General features: G+C 38.4%; 1 protein-coding gene across 4 annotated transcripts in view; it reads right to left on the reverse strand.

Annotated features, from left to right (window-relative positions):
- Positions 1 to 23,298, reverse strand: part of INSC (INSC spindle orientation adaptor protein) — a 150,301-nt gene that overhangs the window by 67,190 nt on the left and 59,813 nt on the right. For all 4 annotated transcript variants that reach the window (XM_069803762.1, XM_069803764.1, XM_069803763.1 and 1 more), the window contains exons 3-5: positions 3,694 to 4,039; positions 2,255 to 2,307; positions 506 to 629 (exon numbers count right to left, since the gene is read on the reverse strand). In XM_069803762.1, coding sequence (XP_069659863.1) covers positions 506 to 629; positions 2,255 to 2,307; positions 3,694 to 4,039 — 523 coding nt within the window. The remainder of the gene's footprint in view (positions 1 to 505; positions 630 to 2,254; positions 2,308 to 3,693; positions 4,040 to 23,298) is intronic.

Raw genomic sequence — 23,298 nt, forward strand, 5'->3', positions numbered from 1 at the left:
ACACACACACGTATATAACCCGTACACACACTGTATTTTATCACTACTTCCTAGAGTCTAAGACATGCACTGGTTAAAATGTGTTCTGTAATAATATACTTGCTATATGTACATCTTCTAAAAAGTTTAGCTTTTAGTGAGAATCACTGAGAGCAGGAGAGACTTGATTTTCAAGTTTTCTAAAGAAAAGTAGTGTCTGTATGAAAGGAAGAGAAAATGCGTCCAAAGGTTTTATTAACAAGACATTGTCCAGAAATTAGATGTTCTGCAATGAAGGAGACATCAGAAAAAGTAACATAGTGAACCATAAAATCATTTTGTTTGGGATTTGAGGTTATTGGAGAATTTGAAAACACAAACACCTAAATCTCTTCGCAAGTTATTTGAATTACTGATCATAAATTTGCTGAAAATTGAGAGCTGTATTTCTAATCCTTCTCTTAATGGATGCTCTCCCTCAAGATTCAACAATTTTGAAAGACTGTTTTTTAAACTATAAACTAACCTGTGCCTCATGTGTTAAAACCAGCTCTATCAACTGGCCAAAATACTGAGCAACATTAGTGAGCGTTTCATTAATAGAAGATTTCATGGACTTCAGTATCTGTTCATCTTCAGTTTGTATGCACCTGAAAAGGAAGAGAAAGGAAAGGAGTGAAGGAAAAAAAGATCCAACAGACAACTATTGGTTTATCAAGCTGATTGTCATGAGGTCTGTGGGGATATAATCGGAATTCAGCTGTTGAGAAGGACACTGGTTTTGTGCCGTTAGCATCATACCAGACTTTAGTGAAAGCTTTGTCTACACGTAGTAAGTATACCAAGGGACAAGAGTGGACATTAATGAATAATTTGGGCATCACAATGTACTTCACAGACCGCAGACCAATTTTTGCTGCAGATGCTGTGTCTTTATACCAGCGTAACTCTGCTATTTTTCCACTTATGCTAATAGTCACCCTAGGATGCTTGCATTTCAACTGCAGCTGTGTATATCCATCCATCTTTCATGACCAAAGAAGTGCTTTCAATAATTTTCATTTCTTAATGATAGCAGGATAAGGACCCAAAATAGATGTATGTCCAGATAAGTAGAGTTCATTTAAATTTAAACAGCATACTCAAAAGTAAAATTTGGCCTTCTACGCAGAAAGATTACATACAGCAGCTTTACAGAGTTAGTAAAACTATCCTGTAACCAGTGACATTTAGCTGTAACTGAAGAAAGGAGATAAAGATAGAAAACTTTATATAATTCAAATGAAATAACTAATACTTCCTCACAGAAATATATTCATTTGAATTGTCAAAACATATTCCACCCAGGCAGGCCACTGTAATGGAAGATATCATTTGGTTGATCGGTGTCTCCACCTACACAGTAGGTTCTCTTTTCAGCTTTACCTTTCTTTCACCCACCTATAACAACTTTTTGTCAAACAGTTGAGCAGGGAGAGGGCTGATTTGGGACAGGCACTATGAGATCAGAGCTCTCATTAAATCAGTGTGTCTCATAGTAGACTATAAAAGTAAAGTCTGAGCTGTGTGGGTTTGGCAAAAAGCAATAGTACTCAAGAAATGTTCTTTCCTGATAATTAGATGGTCTCTTTTTCCCTGATGATCCCCTGAGCAGAATGACTTGCACAGTGTTTAAAGTAAATCAAAAAAGACTGATTGAACTGTGCTGGAGGAAACAGGGTAACTTATGTTAGGCAGAGGAAATATCATGAGAAGAATTATAAAGAGATACTTATTTTCCAGTCTCAGCATCCTGGAGTGCACAGAGCTGAGTAAACCTACAACCGCAATTTAAAGGAATGTGGATTTATTTCAGTTAGATTTACTAATACATGGATATGTGCATACAGGACCATGTAGCATGACAGTCTTGCAACTTAAGTTTTCACACCAGCTGAAATCTTGGCTCCACCAAACTTCAAGAGAACGTTGTCACTGATATCACTAGAGCCAGACTTTCTTCCCTGATGTCTAAAAGCCAAAAAAATCCACTTGCATGCAGCTTTGTGTCTATGCTAGGCTCTGTGCAACAACAGATCCCATCTTTCATTAGGATGCAGTTTAGATAAAAGCAACTCACTTCACCCACCAGAGGCTAACATTTAGAAAGCCTTTCAGAGCTGCAGGGGCCTAGGTCAAACATTTGAGGGTGTTAGTAGATTTGTGCTTCTCATTAGAAATTCTACAACATAATAAAACAGCAAAATTAATATTTCAGCTAGAAAATTTAAATTACCTTTCTGTGAATGCTGTAAATTCTGAGCACTTGTCTAATAAAAGTTTTTCAAACTGCAGAAAGAGGAGAAAGTGGTTTTAAAGCAATACCCATATACACAATTGCTTTCTAAAAATAAATAATGCTTGTTTATGATACTTAGGTGAAAATCCTCCAGAAACATAGTATTACATATGGACACACTTCTACTCTTCTGAATAAAACAAGTAGAGATGAAATGGGAGTTTTAAACAGGCAGAAGTGTTGATCTGCTTGAGGGTAGGAAGGGATCTGGACAGGCTGGATTGACGGACCGAGGCTAATTGTATGAGGTTCAACAAGGCCAAGTGCCAGGTCCTGCACTTGGGCCATAGCAACCCCATGCAACACTACAGGCTTGGGGAAGACTGGCTCAAAAGCTGCCCAGCAGAGAAAGACCTGGGGGTGTTGGCCGACAGCTGGCTGAATATGAGCCAGCAGTGTGCCCAGGTGGCCAAGGAGGCCAATAGCATCCTGCTTGTATCAGAATTAGTGTGGCCAGCAGGACTAGGGAAGTGATCGTCCCCCTGTTCTCAGCACTGGCGAGGCCGCACCTCAAATACCGTGTTCAGTTTTGGGCCCCTCATGACAAGGAAGACATTGAGGTGCTGGAGTGCATCCAGAGAAGGGCAATGAAGCTGGTGAAGGGTCTAGAGAACAAGTCCTCTGAGGAGCGGCTGAGGGAACTGAGATTGTTTAGCCTGGAGAAAAGGAGACTGAAGGGAGACCTTATTGCTCTCTACAACTGCCTGAAAGGAGGTTGTAGCAAGGTGGGTGTTGGTCTCTTCTCCCAAGTGACAAGTGATAGGACAAGAGGAAATGGCCTCAAGTTGCACCAGGGCAGGTTTAGACTGGATATTAGGAAAAAAATTCTTCATGAAAATGATTGTCAAGCATTGGAACAGGCTGCCCAGGGAAGTGGTTGAGTCACCATTCCTGGAGGTATTTAAAAGACAAGTAAGATGTGGCACTTCAGGACATAGTTTAGTGGTGGACTTGGCAGTGCTAGGTTAACAGTTGGTCTCAGTGATCTTAAAGGTGTTTTCCAGCCTAAATGATTCTATGATTCTATTTTATGACTCTGTAAAACTGAAGTTAAGAAAAAAGTAGTATTTTCTACATCATAAATGCAAAGGAACTCACGATGGGGCTTGTAGTTATTGTAGTCCAGTAGTCCTCAAAAACAAAACTTTTTTCAGTGTAATCTGTCAACATTATTAACATTCAGAATCAAGCCTATGATAAAATAGGATCCAAAATTAGCCAAGAATGTTTCTATCACTGAAATAGGATTAGAAAACCTTAAAGAAGGGATAGGTATCAGTATGTCAGGATTTCTTACGAACTGTTTAAAGTAAGTTTTAATTACCACAATAAAAAAATTAAACAAGAGAAATGTGACATCAGATGAGGCATCCTACCTGGTGCATTTCTTCTGAAGAATTCCTGGTGAACGTATTGTATTCATTTATCATTGAACGTACATGACAGTTAACTCTTACTGTCATGCTGTGGACTCTCTGCCATCTATTCTTCTCTAGCTTTTGAGCAATCCTGGTCAACTCTGTGCTTATGATCCAAGCTCTTTTTAATAGCAGCTGCAAGTTATCACATGTGCTATATTGTGAGGAAAGGATAAGTTCGTTTTGTTCATCCTTCTCAATGCTGATTGGCTTGGACTGGAGAATACACATACATTCACAGTCTGTCATCAACTTCAAATCTTCCATCCATCGCTGAACAGAATCCATTTGAATTAAGTGCATGCTAGAAGGCAAAGAAAGAGAAGGAAGAATGAGGTAAAGCAAAACAACCTTAGAATTACCACCAGCAGTACCATACAGTTGCATCCATCTACCAGGTTGCAATGGATTAACAAAAGGCAACTAATTGATCAAACAATTTGCTTGTAGTAACACAGCGACATGCTTAGCTTTCTATTCCAAACACAGGGTTTTGTTGTCTAATCACCTTTACGCTACATACCCTGTTATAAAATTATTTGTGAAAAATCAGTAGAGATTAGAGTTAAGTAAACAGGAGAAGTTTAAACTACACTTTTTGGGGGAAATGTTTCTTGTACAGAGTTTAATATGATGAAGGGGCAAAGTTATGGGTGTGTTTGCTTATTAGGACTGTACTGTCAGCTTTTTCTAGACACTTTGCCTATTAGACACGTAACAGAAAAAATTTTACCTTGCAGCATCTCTCCAAAGCCCTTCCACCCACACTGACACAGACAAACCAAGACAGCGAACAGTACTGTCAGCAATATCTGTTTCTGTCATATTGTAATCCTTTAAACCTCAGCTGGATTCGACTTCCTGACCAGTCCTTTACCTTCCCCCTTATTTCTCAATGCTCTCTGTGCACATCTGACTTCCAAAGCACATTTTTGCAATACAGCAAATATGACATGAACCAGTGAGGCTGAAAAAACCTCCTTGATGAGTATAAATATATATTTGCAACTAGATGGTCTTTGGCACTAGATGATCTTTAAGGTCCCTTCCAACCCAAACCATTCGATAGCCTGACACAAGGTCAATGCATTTTGTGCCCTTGCATCCTCCAGCTAGTAAAATGTGGTACCCAAGGCAGCAGCTGTGCTGAGCGTTCTGAGCTCATCTTTGTGATGGATCCAAGTTCCCCAGAGCCTTGCGGTAGAGTTGCCTAGACTTTTTTCTTACAGTGTGGTACCCAGATCCTAATAAAAAAAAACAAACCTCAATCCTCATCCCAACCATATACGCAGACAGGTTTTATGAGAAGTGACTAGCATTAACATTGTATCTAACAGCATATAGAGGCCAGACAGAGCAAAGTTTGCACAACTGCATTCATCTTTACCTACTTTGTCTTTGCAGACAGGCTATGGTTTCTGCTTTTGTTCCATTTAGCTCAGCAAATTCCTTAGTGGCAGCACCCTGATCCCTTTGACACCCTGAAAATTCACTCCCTCTGTCTGAGGCCTGCCTGGCCCATTGCTGCCTCCTGCAGTCTCTCAGACCTTTTGTCTGCATAAAATGCAGACTCCCAGCTTTGTATTTTGACTCTCGCCTACCACACTTAAGGCTGGACCTCTGTTTCCCTTTGGAAGCATTGTTTCCCTCCCCAAGGAAGGAGCGTCACCTCTGCCAAGGGGTCCCATCTGGCCCTTGGTTCCAAACCAAGGACAGAACTGACACTGTCTATCTCCAGAAATCATCCGTCCAAAATTCTTTTCAGATTTACCAATAGGTGCAGATTATTTCAGTTTACATTTCCCCTCCTCAATCCTCACAAGAGACCAGTTCCTCTGGTAAATATATACATAAAAACATATCTAAAACATTTTTAATATCAATGTGATGGGTTGACCCTGGCTGGACGCCAGGTGCCCACCAAAGCCGTTCTATCACTCCCCCATCCTCAGCTGGACAGGGGAGAGAAAATATAACAAAAAAGCTTGCGGGTCGAGATAAGGACAGGAGAGATCATTCACTAATTACCGTCACGGGCAAAACAGACTCAGCTTAGGGAAAATTAGCTCAATTTATTACAAATCAGCCAGAGTAAGGTAAATGAGAAATAAAATGAAATCTCAGAACACCTTCCCTCCACCCCTCCCTTCTTCCCAGGCACAACTTCATTCCCGGATTTCTCCACCAAGCCCCCCCAGCGGCACAAGGGGGACAGGGATGGGGTTTACGGTCATCACACGTTATTTTCTGCCGCTTCACCTCCTCAGGGGGAGGACTCATCACACTCTTCCCTTGCTCCAGCATGGGGTCCCACCCACAGGAGACAGTCCTCCACAAACTTTCTCCAACGTGGGCCATTCCCACAGGCTGCAGTTCTTCACAAACTGCTCCAGCATGGGACCTTTCCACAGGGTGCAGTCCTTCAGGAGCATACTGCTCCAGCGTGGGTCCCCCACGGGGTCACAAGTCCTGCCAGAAAACCTGCTCCGTGGGCTCCTCTCTCCACAGATCCGCAGGTCCTGCCAGGAGCCTGCTCCAGCGCAGAGTTCCCACGGGGTCACAGCCTCCTTCGGGAAACCACCTGCTCTGGCGTGGGGTCCTCCACGGGCTGCAGGTGGATATCTGCCCCACCGTGGACCTCCCTGGACTGCAGGGGGACAGCCTGCCTCACCAGGGTCTTCACCACGGGCTGCAGGGGAATCTTCGCTCCGGCGCCTGGAGCATCTCCTCCCCCTCCTCCTTCACTGACCTTGGTGTCCGCAGGGTTGTTTCTCTTACATGTTCTCACTCCTCTCTCTGGCGGCTGTTTTTCTCCCCGTCCCAACTTTTTTTTTCTTCTTAAAAATGTTATCACAGAGGCGTTACCACTATCACTGATTGGCTCAGCCTTGGCCGGCGGCAGGTCCATCTTAGAGCCGGCTGGTATGGGCTCGCTCTCTCTCGAACACAGGGGAAGCTTCCAGCAGCTTCTTACAGGAGCCACCCCTGTAACCCCCCCCACTACCAAAACCTTGCCACATAAAACCAATACATAGATATATAATAAGTATGTATATAAATATATATATAAATCTAAGTGAGAGTTACATAGAACTAAGGGAAAAAGACAAGAGTTACTGTTAAAAAGAAAGCCATAATGTATTTTTAAATTACTTTAAAATTTACCTTATCTTTATGCAAAAGCTTAAAAGATTCTGAATGATGGTTGCTGAAGTTAACCATGGTTGTAGTGGTTTATCAGTATCTGTCCCCCACTAGGCCCATTATATCTCCTCTTGGCGCAACATCATTCAGTGGTAATAAAGCAAAGCAGGAGGCCAAGAGTTCAAAGAATCACTGCAAGTCTCCATGGCTTAGGGGATTTTGATTTTCATAGGCCTAAAACAGTTCCTGCAGAATTTATAAACACAAGCATGACCAGCAAACATAATATTTGCATACACAACACACTTCCAAAAGGGGCACTTTACTCAGCAAGTATTTCAGATGTCTTATCTACAATGAATAAAATAATTTTTTTCTGACCGTTTTCATTAGCTGAAGACTCAGTTTTAATTTTTGGCAAGTCTTCTTAATAGTACTTCTTCCCCTAGTGAAAGACGGATTAATACTAAAGGATTCAAAAGAAATGATGATGAAAAGTAAAGAAGAAATGAGAATAAGCAAAAGCAGGAGACACTGGGCTTAATTATTTTTTCCAAACTTCTATTGCTATCCTACAGCTAGTCTGACAGCTTAGTGGATTGTTGCTATACCAGAAAGGACAGAAGGAAAGTTTGTATTATAGCCCCCACTCTTTTAATCCAGATACTGATTTATTGCAACTCAGCTTCACAGCAATAATGCTCTGTGCTGTTATATAAGCCTTACTGTTAGAACAAAATCTGCAATTACATTAGCCAGGCTAAGGATGGCCAGGCCAAAGGCCTTTAATTCTTGTGCTTTCATTTACACACTGAGTACCAGCTGAACTCAAGAAATCTCCTTCCAGACCACTGTAGTAGTATTCCACAAATGACCAAAATTTATTAACACACATATGAAAAGGAGGCTCACTTCAAGTATAATTTCATATAAATCAACAGCAAACAAGATAAAAGAGATCTGTTTCATTGATCCAATCCCCCTTTTCACTATATACAATGAAACTACGTTTAATTTTAAAGTTCACAGGCTACTGCTATTTAAGGTTTTTATTTCACTCAGCTTTGAATATTGTGTAATTGCATTTCATGATCGATTGTGGCTTGCTTTTTTTCTTGCTATGTGTAGTCTCCTTATTGCCTTTTTGGATCTGAAGCAAGGTTTCCTAATAAACAAAAATACCAACTTTAGAAGTTTGAGACCATGATTTATAATGATGTACATAGCTTGCATGCAGTACAGGATAAACTCATTTGACACAGAGTAATGTATTTTTCATTTCTAAAGTGCACTATGATAATTGATTAAATCTCTGTTTAGTAAGTACAAATACACTCCTACATTATAAATTCAAATGGAAAAAACCTAGAACAGAAGGTTAGTCAGAAAAAAAAAAAAACAAACCAAAAAAATCATTCAGATTTCCTTCAACCCGAAAAAGCCAATCTTCACTCTGAGGAGAAAAAAAGGATGATAGAGTTGTACAAAAAAGGGTACAGATGTTAAAGAAACTCTCCTTGTTTGTCTCTGTTCCTACTAATTGTCAGAAGTACAACCGTAGAGTTTAGGATGTTCTGACATTGCAACTTAGTATTCCTTAATTCACAACAATGGCAAAAATAATACCATTCACCTCTTCAGACAGAAGAGCCACAGAAAACTCCCCCTGCTCACTATGTCAGCTTTTCTGACACATTATTCTTTAAAATACACATAGAACATGATTACTCAAGTGAAACATATAAATGATTCACCTTCATCCACTTCTCCCTGCATTTAGAGAAAATCTTCCTAAGCATTCAGTAGATGAATTTGTAGACTTATTTTTTTTATATATTAAAATAAGAAAAGCAAAAAGTGTGATCATTCCCAATTAGCTATTAAGAATCACATTCCAGACAGCATTTACTGAACTCCAAAAACAAGTTGGAAATTTCCATTTTGTCTCCCCATTACTGGAAAAAAAAAAACAAAAAACCAAAACACCAAAAAACCCTACACCTACAAAATAAAGACAGCCATAATGGGTCAGACAAAAAAAAAAAAAAAAAAAAATCTGTCTAGCCCATTATCCTGCTCCCAACATGGCCATTAGGAGATGCATAAGGAAAGATTATAAGGGGCACAGCAAGAGCTGAGCAACCCCTCCTTCCCATCTTCTGGCAATTAGTGGTTTAGGAACTTCCTAAGCCAGAAGTTGTGTCTGAGCAGGATGTTTTTACAATTCATGAAACGAAAGCAGCCATTAATCCCTTTTTGAACTCAGTTAAACTTTTGGCCTTTACAACATCTGGTGGCAGTGTCTCACATTGATTATTTTTTGTAGAAAAAGTGTTTCTTATTGTTTGTTTTAAACTTGCTGCCTGGAGATGTGAACACAAACTCTTTAGTTCTTGTACACTAGGAGATACTGAAATGATAGTTCCGCGTTCACCCTCTTCGTGCAATTCAGTATTTTATTTGCTCTACCTTATCTTTTCTCAGTTATCTCATTTCCAAGGTAGAGAAACTCAGTCTACCTAGTCTGTCACCATGTAGAAGTGATTTCACTCCTCTGATCATCTACTTACTCTCCCCACTTTTTCAAAAAGCTTTTTCCAGTTTTCTTATGTCCTAAGATGTGATGCAAGAACAGCATGCAATAACCAAGATTCAGGTGAATTACGGATTTATACATTTGAATTACATTTTCTACACTGTCCCTATTTTCCAAAAATTCCCCAAATTAAATTTCTCTTCTACTTAAGTGTTTTCCAGAGAGCTGTTTCATTTTTACCATCCGGAAAAATCTACTACTTTTGATTTCAGAATCTTTTCCATGAGTGATAATATATAATTTAGAGTTCACTATTCTATATGTATTATGAAAGAGATTGTTCTTCAGTTCCCTTCCCCTCCTCACACACACTACTTTACGTTCATTAACATATAATTTCTTCTGGCATTTTACATTTCAGTGACTCAGTATTGTGAGACTTTGTGTTTGCACATTATTTTAAATGAACCTGAAAAGTTCTGCATCAGCAGGAAGTGTCCTGCTATTATAACTATTTTTCAGGTTGTTAAATACATTAAGCAAGATTGGTTTGAGCATAAGGGACCCTACTGGTGTGATTTTCCCCAGTTCTGTTTAACTGAGCAACAGTAGCTGGCTAACTGGCAGACATCCTGATGTACAGACATGGTAGTTCCCCACCAGTTAGAATTCCTGAATTTAGTATATCATGGCATATTGACAAAAAAGCAATTTATCTAGACTCTACACTATAAAAGCAGCATTTCATGTAAAAATAGTAGTAAAAATAATTCAGTGCAAAATAAAAATTCAAGAGAAAGTCTCCAGCATTTCTTCAAAGTCATTCTATTTTAATTGAGGTTGTAAAATATTTGATGAAGTTTTCAAGAGCACTCAAATGAACTTGAGTAACTAGCAATTTGAATACTCTGAATTCTAGTGTGCTTGCCAAAAAACAGAGTCTTTTAAAAATTGTGTTATTTTGACAAAATCATTTGGTGTCAATGGCTGAGACCAACTTAGAACAGCATGTTAAAAGTACATTGCTTTGAAAGATGCTCAGACTTTGTTTCATACAGATGTTTCTGCACCATATAACACATTGCAGGTAAATTACATCCTGAAGAAAGACTCCCATAAAAAAAAAACCCTCCCATTTAAAATTTCTTAAAAAAGGCATATCATATTCAGAGTTCTGTTACCAGCATTTCTTTTCTTTTTTGCTATTTTCTATCATCTAGTAAGTAGCTTGTTAACTAATGAATCACAAGATCTTTAGGATAGACAAGATGGATTGACATCTAAAGGATTGCTCTGTCTTATATTGGTGCTACATGAATACAAAAGTGAGGAATGAATAACTAGATCATTTGTTTAAAACTTCCAGCTTGGAGCTCTCCACTACTGTTTTACTGGCAGCACATACACTTCTTTTTTAAATTGCAAATGTTACAATGAAAAAGAGTTATACCTCCATTTTAGCACTGAGTTTCACTAAGTGCAAAAGTTTCATGTTTTATAACATTGTGTTGAAGTCTGAGCTGATCAATTCACGTGAATAATTCTAGTGGTCATATTTATAAAGCACAAAGACTTCTGCTCAGTCTTAGCCTTTTTATCCATTTTCACCTATTATGACAGATTTATTACCAATCCTAATGATAGCATTCAGTACAGCTTCCAGATAAGCCCACAGTGAAAGTCAATGCCAAGTCTTACAACTACGCTCAGATTTATTATTCTAATTAGTGGTAGGTAATTAATTGGCAACAAACAACTTCTTGAATGGATTTAGCCCCCTCTTTGAACATAAATAATCTCTAATTTTTTTCTAATTCGTCTTTTCAAAATTACTCATAGGTACCAAATATACCCAGGGCCAGTTTCTACATCAATAAAATGGACAGCAGAACTCAACTCTCAGTGGAAGGATTTAGTGAAGAACCATCAAGACAGCTCTTATTTATCATCAAGTTTCTTTACATGAATTGCATAAAAGAGCCTTGTAGATCCATGATATTGTATTCACACTGATTTTAGCAAAATTTTATAGAGCTATCTAGAGAGCTAGCTTAGAAGATACAGAATAGCTTTAAGGTAGCTGAGAATCAGATTCCTGATTTTTAAGTGAACACGCTTGCTTTGTAGATCATTCCTTCTGTAATAGAGGTCTATGAATATTTGGTATCTGCAATTGATGTGGCAAGCTAAAAGATTAGCCAGATGATCTGCACTGTGCTCTCTTTTCCATCTGATTTTATGTTCTTCTTTTCCAGTAGGACATCAGCAATCCAACTTGACTAGGACAAAAGATGAGTTTAGTATGAATTATTTAAACCTTTAGAAAACACTGATAAAAGCAAGCTAGTTCCTAGTTTTTAAAAAAGTTAACAGGCTATATTAAAATAGTATTTTAATTTGCCTCAATGATTACTCAATCATTACAGTTATTAAAGTCTAACAATTTCTCCAAATTAAGTCAGTAATTGATAATGCAAACTACAGCCCTGAAACATTTCTCAAACCAAAACAACTTAAGGAAATGTGCGCTGTAGTCAGCCAGATATACCAAAGTGTATTGTGGAAGGCAGAATTCTGTTAGCCAGCATTGATCACCCTTCTACATTTTAACATTTCCATTTAATTTAGGAGTAGGCTTAAACCACAAAGAAATGCAGCACAAGTAATAGAGGTATTACCACTAGTTTCAGGAACCTGCACACCTGTGGGCAGAATAAGTAAATATTGGTTACAAAACCAGAATTACTCAAAGATCACAAGTGGAATACAAGTGTATTACAATAGTGCTAAGTTAACTGTTTTGTTGACCTCAAATATTGCTACTTTTCTGGTCTCTTCACCTGACCTGAAACAAACAATGGTCCCTCCTTGCCATTTACTGAAACTCCAGTACCACCAAATTCAGTCTGGCATCTGCACTCTGGGATGCTGGAGTTACTCAAACCACCAGCCTCCTCAATCAGTGCTACCATAGAGAAAATACATTAAAACCACAAACGGTTTATGCCTTGTTAAGCATTCATCCAACTTCTGCAGGGAGATAAATGAAGACCGGCCTGTGAAACTTAGAACTGAACGTTTGTGGTCAGGCTACCGCATTTTGTGAAATCTTATGCATTCACCACTATAGAAATGTCTATAAGGAAAGTAAAAACACTATAAACAGTGGTAATATATAAGGTATGATGTGTAAATTGACTGTAGCTTCATCGCACCTATTTGAAAGGCCACATAAATCATTTAGTGTTAAGTGCTGCACCAACATTCTTCTCAGATTTTTATGTTTTTCTGAGAAATCTTCACTGTAAGTTGTCCCTCTAAAAATGTCTGGAAATATTATACCATCCCAGAATTACTGGCACACTATAGAACATAAGGAAGACACAATATAAAACCACAGACCAATTCAGCTTGCTGATTAGCTTATGTAAAATCTGGGATAAACTTATTGCATATTAATTTTCTTTGCATGGTTAGAGTTTAAGTAGGGCCAGGTCCTTTCCAGCCTCTGTCAACTGAAAGGATAGTCAGAAGGCAAAAGGACTACTTCAAATGGGTTTTGTGGATTTTTACTTTGTGCCTGGTACATTAAATTGCTAAAACAGTAGCTGTCTCGACAAGCACATAAGCCACTGAGTTCACAGAAAGTAAAGACAAGTAAAAAAGAATATAATTTCCTGACGGAAAGGAGGAAAATGCTAATAAACCCTGCTATCAGCAAGTTAATGACAGTATAAGGCTGCTAATTGGCCGGTTTACAGGCAAAGCTGAACAAACAGTATGCTAACATTGTCAGAATGATCACCAACTAAAATATGTGTTGAATTTATATTTGTATAGTATTATTAATTCATACTTGCAATGAATACTATTGCATTTGTAGTGTCATTATAAACTAGTAACTAAAATTTCCAAAACCAATTAGCTTGGTGAACCTTGTGATATTGGCATATTCAGGCTTAGTAAATGGACTGTTATGGACTCAGATCAGACTTGGTGGACTTTGATCTGACTTGAAGAATCCACTAGACTTAACAGCAGGCAATTTTAGGCACTCTACAGTTCATACAATATGGTAGATAAGGAAAAAAATGCTCTGCCACTGGCCCTGCTGCTTGATAGTCCATTCATGTTGAAGTGGGAGTGGGGGACTGTGAGTTAGTGACATATTTATATTTTTTAGCCTCCATTTGACCACTGGTAAAACTAGAAATGAAGGTGAACTTATCAAATTCTGCAAGTGGAACTCTATGATGGAGCACTTTTTTTTTTTTTTTTTTACTATTGGCCTTTTTCATTCTGTCTCTGTGTAAGAAAGTCTGTTACTCATTGAAGGTCAGAGAGAACCCAGTTGCAACAGGACACTGATCATTACCTAAAATATGCTTATCTCTGCAAGTTCATTTCAGCAGCAGTATGCACTCCATCAGCTACACTGGCCTATGTGTTCTCTGGGCTGAGATGTCTCACTTAGCCAAACCATATGGCAGTTTTGTGCTCTGCGCAAAAAAAGAAAATTCGGGTAAGACCATCCAGTGAATTCCCTCTTGGATCAGGTCCTGTTCATTTTAATTATATTTACAGAATATCAGTGTGAGATAGACAGAAGAGTTGCATATGAATTAAAAAAAAAACCAAACAAAAAAACACATCACAACAAAAATAATCCGCTGACTGACCAAGCTTTATGAAGGAAATTGGTTCTTTTGTTCAGCATGTTACTTGATTATTTGTTCTGCAGTGAGTAAGCAGATTCCCTTCGTTCCTCAGGCAAATTGCTCTTTGATGAGCTGGACGAAGTAGCCATTCCCTCCATCTGAGGTTAGGTCCTGAAATAAGAAACTATTCTCCAATGCATAGGCAAAAGCAGTGCTGAAGAGGCAAGATCCCACCACTCTTGTTCTCTTTGCAATTGACACCCTGGGTCTTGCAAAAACATGAAACAGTTATAGTTCTTCTGAAAAATGACATACTAGAGCTGAGGGGTCTTAGCTTTTTGCACAATGACAGAATCCTTGACTTTAGACTGTATTTAGCCTAACATAAGCGGAACAGGACAGCCTGATGGAAAGTCACAAGGCAGATCTACTCAGAATATTTTTACAGCTTCTTTCAGGACTTTAAATCTGACTTGGTGACTGAAGTTTGTTGATAATCTTGAAGGGATGTTGTCATCAGCATATATTTACATTGCTAATTACCAAGTACACAAAAAGTTCGCACTCCCATAAATAACTGGGCATGTTTTCTGCATTATGTGACAGAAAAGTCAACAACGCTATCAACAGGAGAGAATGTGCTCAAGATATTGACCAGAGGGTTCATCCCAGTTCACTGCTTCCTGATGCTTAGGCTACACTTGTAATTGCAGAGGACAGTATTCCTCATAGCCTTGTAAGAACAATATGCTGTAAGAAAGTAGTCCTCATAAACACCTAGCAGGGAGGGACAAATAGAAATGAAAGAGAGAAGGAAAAACACTGGAAATAATTTGGGGCCATCCACCATGGAAATGTTCAGACATAATCACAAGCCAGGTCTAATTTGGAGACTAACATGAGAGTCCATGAAAATAGTGCCAGTGCCTCATTGAACCTTTTTTTTCTTCCTCCAAATCTGCCTTAATTTGTAGTATAATAACAAACAGTACAGCTCTCTGTGCCTTTTTCAAAGGCCTTATGACATGCATTATGAGCAGCACCATTAGCCTTTCACCTTTTACTATTTACTCATTTAAGGTCCTAACCCTACTGATTAAGTAAAGCCTGGATTACTTAATGAAGGAAGCAACAACCATTTTACAGGGAGTTATGCGATCAGTATCACTCAGGATACCACAGAAATTTGGGGACCCTCAGTCACATCTATTGCACAGCAGCTCTAGCTAAAACTGTCCAAAAAAGAGGTAAGAAAAGGATAGCATGGTGTTGGCTTTTCTAAGATTCACATTAGGACATTAACCCTTCAACAGACAAGTTAAAAAGATGAAAACCAGCAACACAGTGTCACAAATATTGGAATGAGTTGGTAAAAAAAACCTTAAGTAGTCGCATTCAAATAAGAAAGCAGTTTCTAATACAAAAAATTCTATATTTATGCACATACTTATATACTTCTGTAGAAGTCAGAAGACTGAAAATGATATCTTACATCAGCACATCCACTCTTCTTATACCAGAAGCAACCAGATCAGATAATTTCTTCATAAACAGCTTAAAAATCAACTCTAAAAATTATTTCTTGTGGGCTCAAAAGTGTTCTATTAAGTGGCTATTCTAGAATCACACTGCTCTGATGGTTAGAAATTTCTTATTTCTAATCTAAATTTCTTAAGAGCCAGTTCATTCCCATTTGGTTTCATCTTTCCTTTTAAATAAGAACTTATCTTCCAATGCATTTCTAGAAAGCAAACACATGCCCTCAGCTTTGTTTTGCAAGACTTAACAAGCAAAATTCTTTAGGTTCCTTTTATGAAATTATGTCGCTTTCCACTCCCCCTGCCCTAAACAGACTGCTAGATCTGTAGCCACTGCAAAATTCATTTTTTACTGAATGACATTTGCTGTCAAGCATGATAGCAAAATGAAGTCTCACAGTAGCTTGCACAGTGACATTAGTACACCCTTATCTCCACCAGAAATACCTCACTTCATACAGTCTGGGACTGGTCTTGCTACCTTCATCACATCATCTTACTGACAAATGCAGTCACAGTCCTCTCATTATCAAGTAGTCTACATAGGTCCTTCTCCTAATTTTCTTCCCCCATTGAATGGACTACAAATTGTTGCAGACTTTCTTGTTCTCAGCCTCCAAATGTATAACATTGAGATTTCAATTACTCATCTCTTTTCTTCAATACTTGAAGTCTACTTCTAATTCTCTGCTTTCAGAAATAACCCTTGCCATTACCCTTTCCCATTTTACCCTTTGACTAATAACTACTGTTTTCTCTATTTACTAGTAAATTACCACAAGTATAATCTCCATTGAATTTCCTTTGTTAAAAGGGAAAATACAGAAAACAAAGTTACCTTATCAGAGAATGATAGCAGATTATTCAGTAGAATGCATCTTTGGCAGGTTCATGTTTTGGCATCCCATTTCCTGCTCAATCCCAAACCTTTAGTTACTCTTTCCTAGAATTTCTTTCCTGCATTTCTCCTCTCTTCCTTTTCCTTCCCAGTTACCTCTTATTCTACCCTCTCTCGCTCCTTAGATCTAAGCATTATGTTTTGCTACTTTCCAATTGGAGTTGCTACAAAATTTTGCTAGCAACTTCAGCAGTCTAGAGTCATTTTCTTGCCTTTTGTAGATTGAGTTGTGTTTTGCTTCTCCCTCAGTTGACAGAGTCAAAACTAGATGATTAATGTTCCTGCCTGCTGAAAATTAAGTCTTTGTTCAGTCAGGGTATTATGACTGCATTTAATATATACTCCTTACTAATTGCATAAAGTAAGCATTTCTTACCTTCTTTTTTAATCTGCACGGTTATTGAATTTAGATAGTATTCATATATATTAAATTGTTTCCCTGAATGAAGTCTCATTGGAAAAAGTATAACTGACAGTACATACTAGACTAGAGTCCTAGGTAGTCAAATCACCACTTAAAAGGCTATGATAATAAACACAGACCTGCTGTGTTAGTCGGTCCACCTGGACCCTTCTTTATACTCCAAATTAGGGTACAATATCACCAATTACTCTGTGTATGTGTGTGTATGTGCACACATATGCATATGACATTCCCCTTCTCTGCACACTACAGCCCTCCCAAACAACAGATTTTGTCTAAGGCTCTGATCTAATTGGAAGAGACCCTGTTTCACTCCTGCCTTTTGAATGTAATTCAAAATTCCAATTTCTCTTTCCTTTCCCTCCTGCTGATACTACTATTTTATTCTTTCTGCTTCTGTATCCACTGCTCATTTGCAAGAGAGAGACCCCTGAGCCAAGCAGAAGCAGGAGATATTTGCACTCCATTTGCTGTACACAGCCAAGCTTGTATTTTCTGAATTACTTAAAGCTTGTGCAGCCCTCCAGCCACAATATATTTACTCAGAACATCAGAGTGATCTAGTCGATAGACTCCTTGAGTAGAAATTCAGAAAGTTGGGCTCCACTCTTTGCTTTCCTACTAATATTCTGACAAGGTTTGTCACCTTCTGCCATCCTTCTCTCCTGCTAGACTCTGTCTCTCTCCTCTGCTTAGCCTATGAAGTGACAATTTCTTGCTTTTGCACTGAGCATGAACAGTGTTCTTATCTTGATTGGAGCTTCCAGATGCTACTGTAACACACATAGCAGAGAAAGGCAAAAATTAAGTTTTTCAAAGGAATGCTGAGAGGAATTCTGAAGTCCAAATAGCAAAAGGAGAAAGGAAATGAGCAGTTATTTTTACTATCATAAAGTTGCTTTTGAATGAGGGACAACAGCTCAAGCGTGAAGAATGCCTGAGCTAGAACAGTCTCATTAAAATACAAAATCCAAAGCAATTAGATTCCAAGAGCTGAGAAAGACAAGAGTTCAGGAGGGTTCTTCAAAATGCTGAATGAGGTGAGGAAACAACCACAGTCTGGTTTCCTGGTGAAAGTAAAGATGAGTGGGTTAGGAGTCCCACAGATTGCTCATTCCTTGGAAATAATTCATTAGCAAGGAGTTTTCACCTTACTGCTGTTCACAGCAACTCTGGTAATCTGCGATGTAAAAGAGGAGCAAGGGAGAGAGCAAATCTTGCTGACAAGAGCCCCATTGCACAGGTGTCAATCTTCCTCTTCAGCAGGGAGCAGGTGAAAAGAGTTACATACCATGCAGCATAGAACCAGGTGGCTTTTAGAGGGACCAAGAATATTACAATGATGACAAGAGGAGAAGATGGAAAAAAGATCTCTCTTTTTCCCCCTTCTTAGTGAGTAGGATGAAACAGCATATCTATTTATTCCTCTTCATTTAGCGAGAGCAGGGTTTGGGTCACTGTCAGTGAATCTCTGGCACAAATGAGTTATCCATGATTCATAAGGGTATGCAGGCTTCACATTCTGCAGTGCATTAAAAACAGAACAATGATGTTTTCCAGAAAAAAAGCATCATTCTGGTATCATTGCACAAAAATAAGTCAATTATCCCTTCTTAATTATTTATTTAACATTAATAAACTCTTAACTGGCCATGAAAGGCACCTGGGAAAGAGGAGTGAAAAAGTGTAGTGAACACCATTGATCTGTAATAATACATCCCAGGTTCAATGAATTAGCCTCTGGCACCAAATATAAATAAATGGGTATTTTATATGAGTACAGTATTTTGCATTAAAAACAATTAAAGGATAAGTGGAACTAGGTTTTTGTCCTGCTATAATGCTTTATAATACCTCACAGCAGAGCAAGCAAATTGGATGTGAAAAATGTATCAGAAATGGAAGCAAGGAAATGTTCCATAATATTAAGTCTGTTATCATCACTAGCCTAGCTAAAGAAGTTTGCTTCATATAAATTACTGTGGGATGACAGAACTTCCTCACAAATGGGAAAGACATGTCTGATACACAAAAAGCGGCTTATTCATTGAATTTTCTCTTTTACTTTTCCTTTGTCAGTCTCTATTATGAGAGTAAAGTCTTCAGAGGAAGGAAAAAAGCCCTCTGTGTATTTGTCAAGTGTCTGATTAACAATCCTTTCCAGCTGCCATCATGTAACCAGAAAATAAGATAACTGACTTCACTGTATAGAGAAGCAAATACAAGTAGATCCAGTTTTCTATGTGATTTCTATGTTCTACTGTTTTCCAGAGTGCAAGAATAAATCAATTTAGCTTTATTAAAGGATTTTCATCAGTTCATAAAATTTTCAAAACACACGCTCAATAGTTTCTCAAAGTCTATTAGTTCTCAAGCAGAATGTACTTTTCTGTAGCTGCCACTGATACAAAAATTCAGGCAGGAATCTCAGTGCTAACTTGGCACACTGACTGCAAGCAAAAGGCTGTGCAATTCAGGTTCCACATCTCACCTGACACCTGTTTCTGGAAGGACTCAAACAATGCCCTGAAACTCAGATCCTCAATCTGAAACATTTGAAACAAGATCAAAACTGTGCATTTGGGGCCATCTCTAACTCGAAGGGAAATGGAGTTTCTCTCTCCAGTGTCCTCCTCACCAAAAGTTTCACTTAACTAAATTCATTATTAGACTGGAAATTATCCATAAAAAGCAAAGCAGCTGGACCTTCCTCCTGAAATCAGGAGACAAGAACCAATTATGCAATTCCCATTTTGGGAAAGATACAGCATTTCTCTTCAATATATTCCAGAAATTAATAATTTAAATAGATGTGCTCTTCAAAAGGCACTGACAGGTACCTCTGTTCTGTTACCAATAAAACAGGCATAAAATAACCACACATCCCCCAAACCAAACAAGAATGTGCCCACTTTCCTGCTTTTCACTACTGCTATGCACAAAAGCCAAAGACAACTCATTTCTAGTGGACAGCAGAAAAGAAATGCCAATGAACCTATTTAAGACTCATCAAAAACAGGCATTAGAAATAGTGTGACGAAGGTGCAAGCAAAACAATAATAGCTCACCACAATTTCCCACATTTAAATTACATTCACTTCTCTATGTAGAAGGGGGGGAGGGGAGACAAAAGAAAAAAAAATCAATGCTAAATGCTGCAAACTTACTCTTATAACTGAACTGGTGAACACAACATGAAATATCTTCTGTCTGTATTCTGCCAGATGTATACTGACAACAGAAGTTGTGTGCTTATGTCTTTCCTTTTCTCTTCTCTTCCCACCTTTTCCCACCACCTCAACTCTCTATACATGTGACCTGAACTCAGAAGTTTTGAAGACTTGAGATACTCCAGACTGCACTACTCAGGTCAAAATATGACAGTGAAGCTTTGAAGAGCAATACTGACAGAAGTGCCGTTGGTCCTACTAAGACTGGGGAGGGATAGGACAGTATCCTCTTCCTGTATTCAGGAAATACTGCCTTTGTCTCACTAGACCCTTGATCTATTAATTATATGGCTGGATTTTCCATCAAGCATAACGTTACTGGAACTAGTCTTCCCTGTACTTCACAGCTGCCTGGAAAAATGGCTGGTGATATCAGGAGTGAAACTATGACAGGGCATATGCCAATTAAGTCATTATCTTACTTGTGTCTGTATTGTATGTATGCACTTACTTGTAGAAACACATGCAGTTTAAACCAAATGCCATGATACTTCATACGAAGAAAAAAAAAAGTAATTACTAGATCTATGAAACTACAGACCAAATATCAAAATGCTGTTTAACACTTCAGACCTAGCAGTGGCTGGCCATTTTCTGAGCAATTTTATTTGTTTCTCTCTTTCCCACCACCACCCTTTTTTTTGTCAGATCAGTTTTTTATGTACCAGACTTGCAGTCACAATGAAGAGTGCACATATATGCAACCCACGCTAGTAAAAAACCCAGCACCTGTGGATTAATAACAGGCCAAATATCTCCTGACTGAGACCATGAAGCAGTTCCTTCAACGCATTTTAAGCATATTCCATCTGCTAGCTATTTACCGTTCTAACGTTAGTCTCATGCAACAGATTCTGCTGGAACCATTTCTCTATCAATACATATATGCATATTTATCTGGAAAAATATCAGGGCGTTTATACTGAACTTAGCCTCAAGTCCCCACTTCAAGGGATATTTTTAGGAAACAGAAGCTATGTGAGAGAGGGGAAGATCTTTCTCTGCTGGTTTCAAATACTTGAATAGAATAGACAAGAAACATTATCTTTACGCAGAGCTAAAAAAAAAAAATGCATTTGAGACCTGAAATATTCAAACAGAAGAACCATTTCTCAGCCAATTGTGCTCAGAATTCTTGTTAACTTGTTGCATGACTTCAGCTTTGAGAAAAACAAATGCAAAGACTTGATAAACAGTCCTACAACACCCTTATTTCCCTTCATTTTATTCACAGACCTAAGCTGTTGTGAAATAATAATCTTAAGCCTGCATACAAGATTCATTCAACTTTCTACCTTCATATTTCTTAAGAACACTGCAGAAGAGAGGTTCTCAAAGCAATTCTCAGCCATGCTAAATAATCTCTGGGTCACACTACTATTAGCTAGGATACCCTTTGACAGCCTCTTCAGCAGTATGTGGCTCAGCATACCACTTGCCTACCCCTTGCACAGGTACCTAATTGTGACAGCATTCTGGGCACCACAGCTTCACAGGCTCCCAGAAAAAAAAAGTTTGGAGGATAGTGTTAAGGCAAATATCAACAGTGCTTTGCTGCCTATTAGCGAAAAGTTCCACTATTTCTGACATAAAAGAATGCCTGAAATCCTAACATGTCTTCTCTTTTGTAACCACAGTAAATTAGCTAATCTGTACCACATTTATCTGCTTGGAGTAGAAAAACTGTCCTAACAAGCTGCAGAGATGTATACAGACCTCTGATGATAATGGGCTGTTTTCACGGTTAAAGCTCTTTGAGATATAAAACATAACTAAGTTCACTTCCAGTTATAGACCACTTAAGGACCTAATTTGGGAAGCAGCACTGCTGTACTCCAGCACAGGAGTAATTGGAGGCTATATATAAGTCCAAATAAAGCTAAGGTTAATATACCTGCAGAAAGCATGTATGATTCCTATATTATGTTTGTGAAATATTATGCATGTTCCAGCTTCTCAGTTTTATCTTTCCTAATTAATTTAATGCCTAGCTGACCATATTTGTCAAAGGCATTTTTTTAGAGTATGAAACAGGTAATCAGTGTAGAGTCATACAAAAAGTGTTAAGGGTGGGTTCATCTGTTCTTCACATGAGCGTCCCCATAAGCATACTTTTACAACAACACCGGCATGTGTCCATGTACAAACAAACATTGTGGGGGGTCGAGATGAAATGCTGAGTAAGAGGAGAGTGAATGACATGACACCAAGTATATACAAAGTTAATACAAATGGAGGGAGGACCTCCCCACATAATTTTGGTTTTCTTTGTAACCTGTCTTTGTAAGCAATTCTGAGAAAATCTCAGCTCAATTGTCACTGTCAGAAGCATCATGTATACAAAACAGAAAGAGCAGTGATGCAAAAGCATTCCTTGTGACACACTGGGGGGACAGCAGGAGAGATAGTTATAAGTAAAAAATAAATTATAAACCTCAAAGAGAATGCATCACTCAAAAAATGCCTAAAAAAAATAGAAGTAGAGAGGATAGAAAAAGAATGGCAATAAAAGTTTTTGAAACATATGGAGACCTTTTTATTTCTTCCAAATGCAGTTTTAAGCCTCTCTCTGGAGATATGAGATCCTGCACAGATTTGCTAGAACAAACTGAAATCAAATTTTCTGTACTATTGCACTATGAAAAGAGTGTGTACTGAATGTATATCTTACTTATCCCTATGTTGTATCAAATTAAAAAGCAGATAGCCAAATGCAGTCCTAAACTTTAATTGAAAAATAAAATCAGAACTACCCAAAGACCTTCCCTGTTTCTCCCACAAGCGCATACGTACACACATTGAAATTTAATTCATAAGCAGATAGCAGTATCATTTTTAGATGCTGGAAAGTTCAGGGAGATAACAGGAGAAATGGCTTGAACTCTTGTCTACCATTATAAAGACGGTAGTAAAGCTTTATTACTCCAGTTTCTCACCTCATGAAGACATGGGGCCTGATTCATCCTACTGGGCACTAACAAAGGCTGAGAGTGGATGCAACTGCAGTATAGCTCTGACCCTACTGCAGACAAAGCACCTGTCAGTCCACTTTAGCTTTCACCTCTGTTACCATAGTCCTTATAGCACACACAAAGCACTGTGTGCCTGCAAACTTCCTCCACACGTGGTCTTCTG

This window comes from Haliaeetus albicilla, chromosome 16 (assembly GCF_947461875.1).
Source record: "Haliaeetus albicilla chromosome 16, bHalAlb1.1, whole genome shotgun sequence".
Classification (NCBI taxonomy): domain Eukaryota; kingdom Metazoa; phylum Chordata; class Aves; order Accipitriformes; family Accipitridae; genus Haliaeetus; species Haliaeetus albicilla.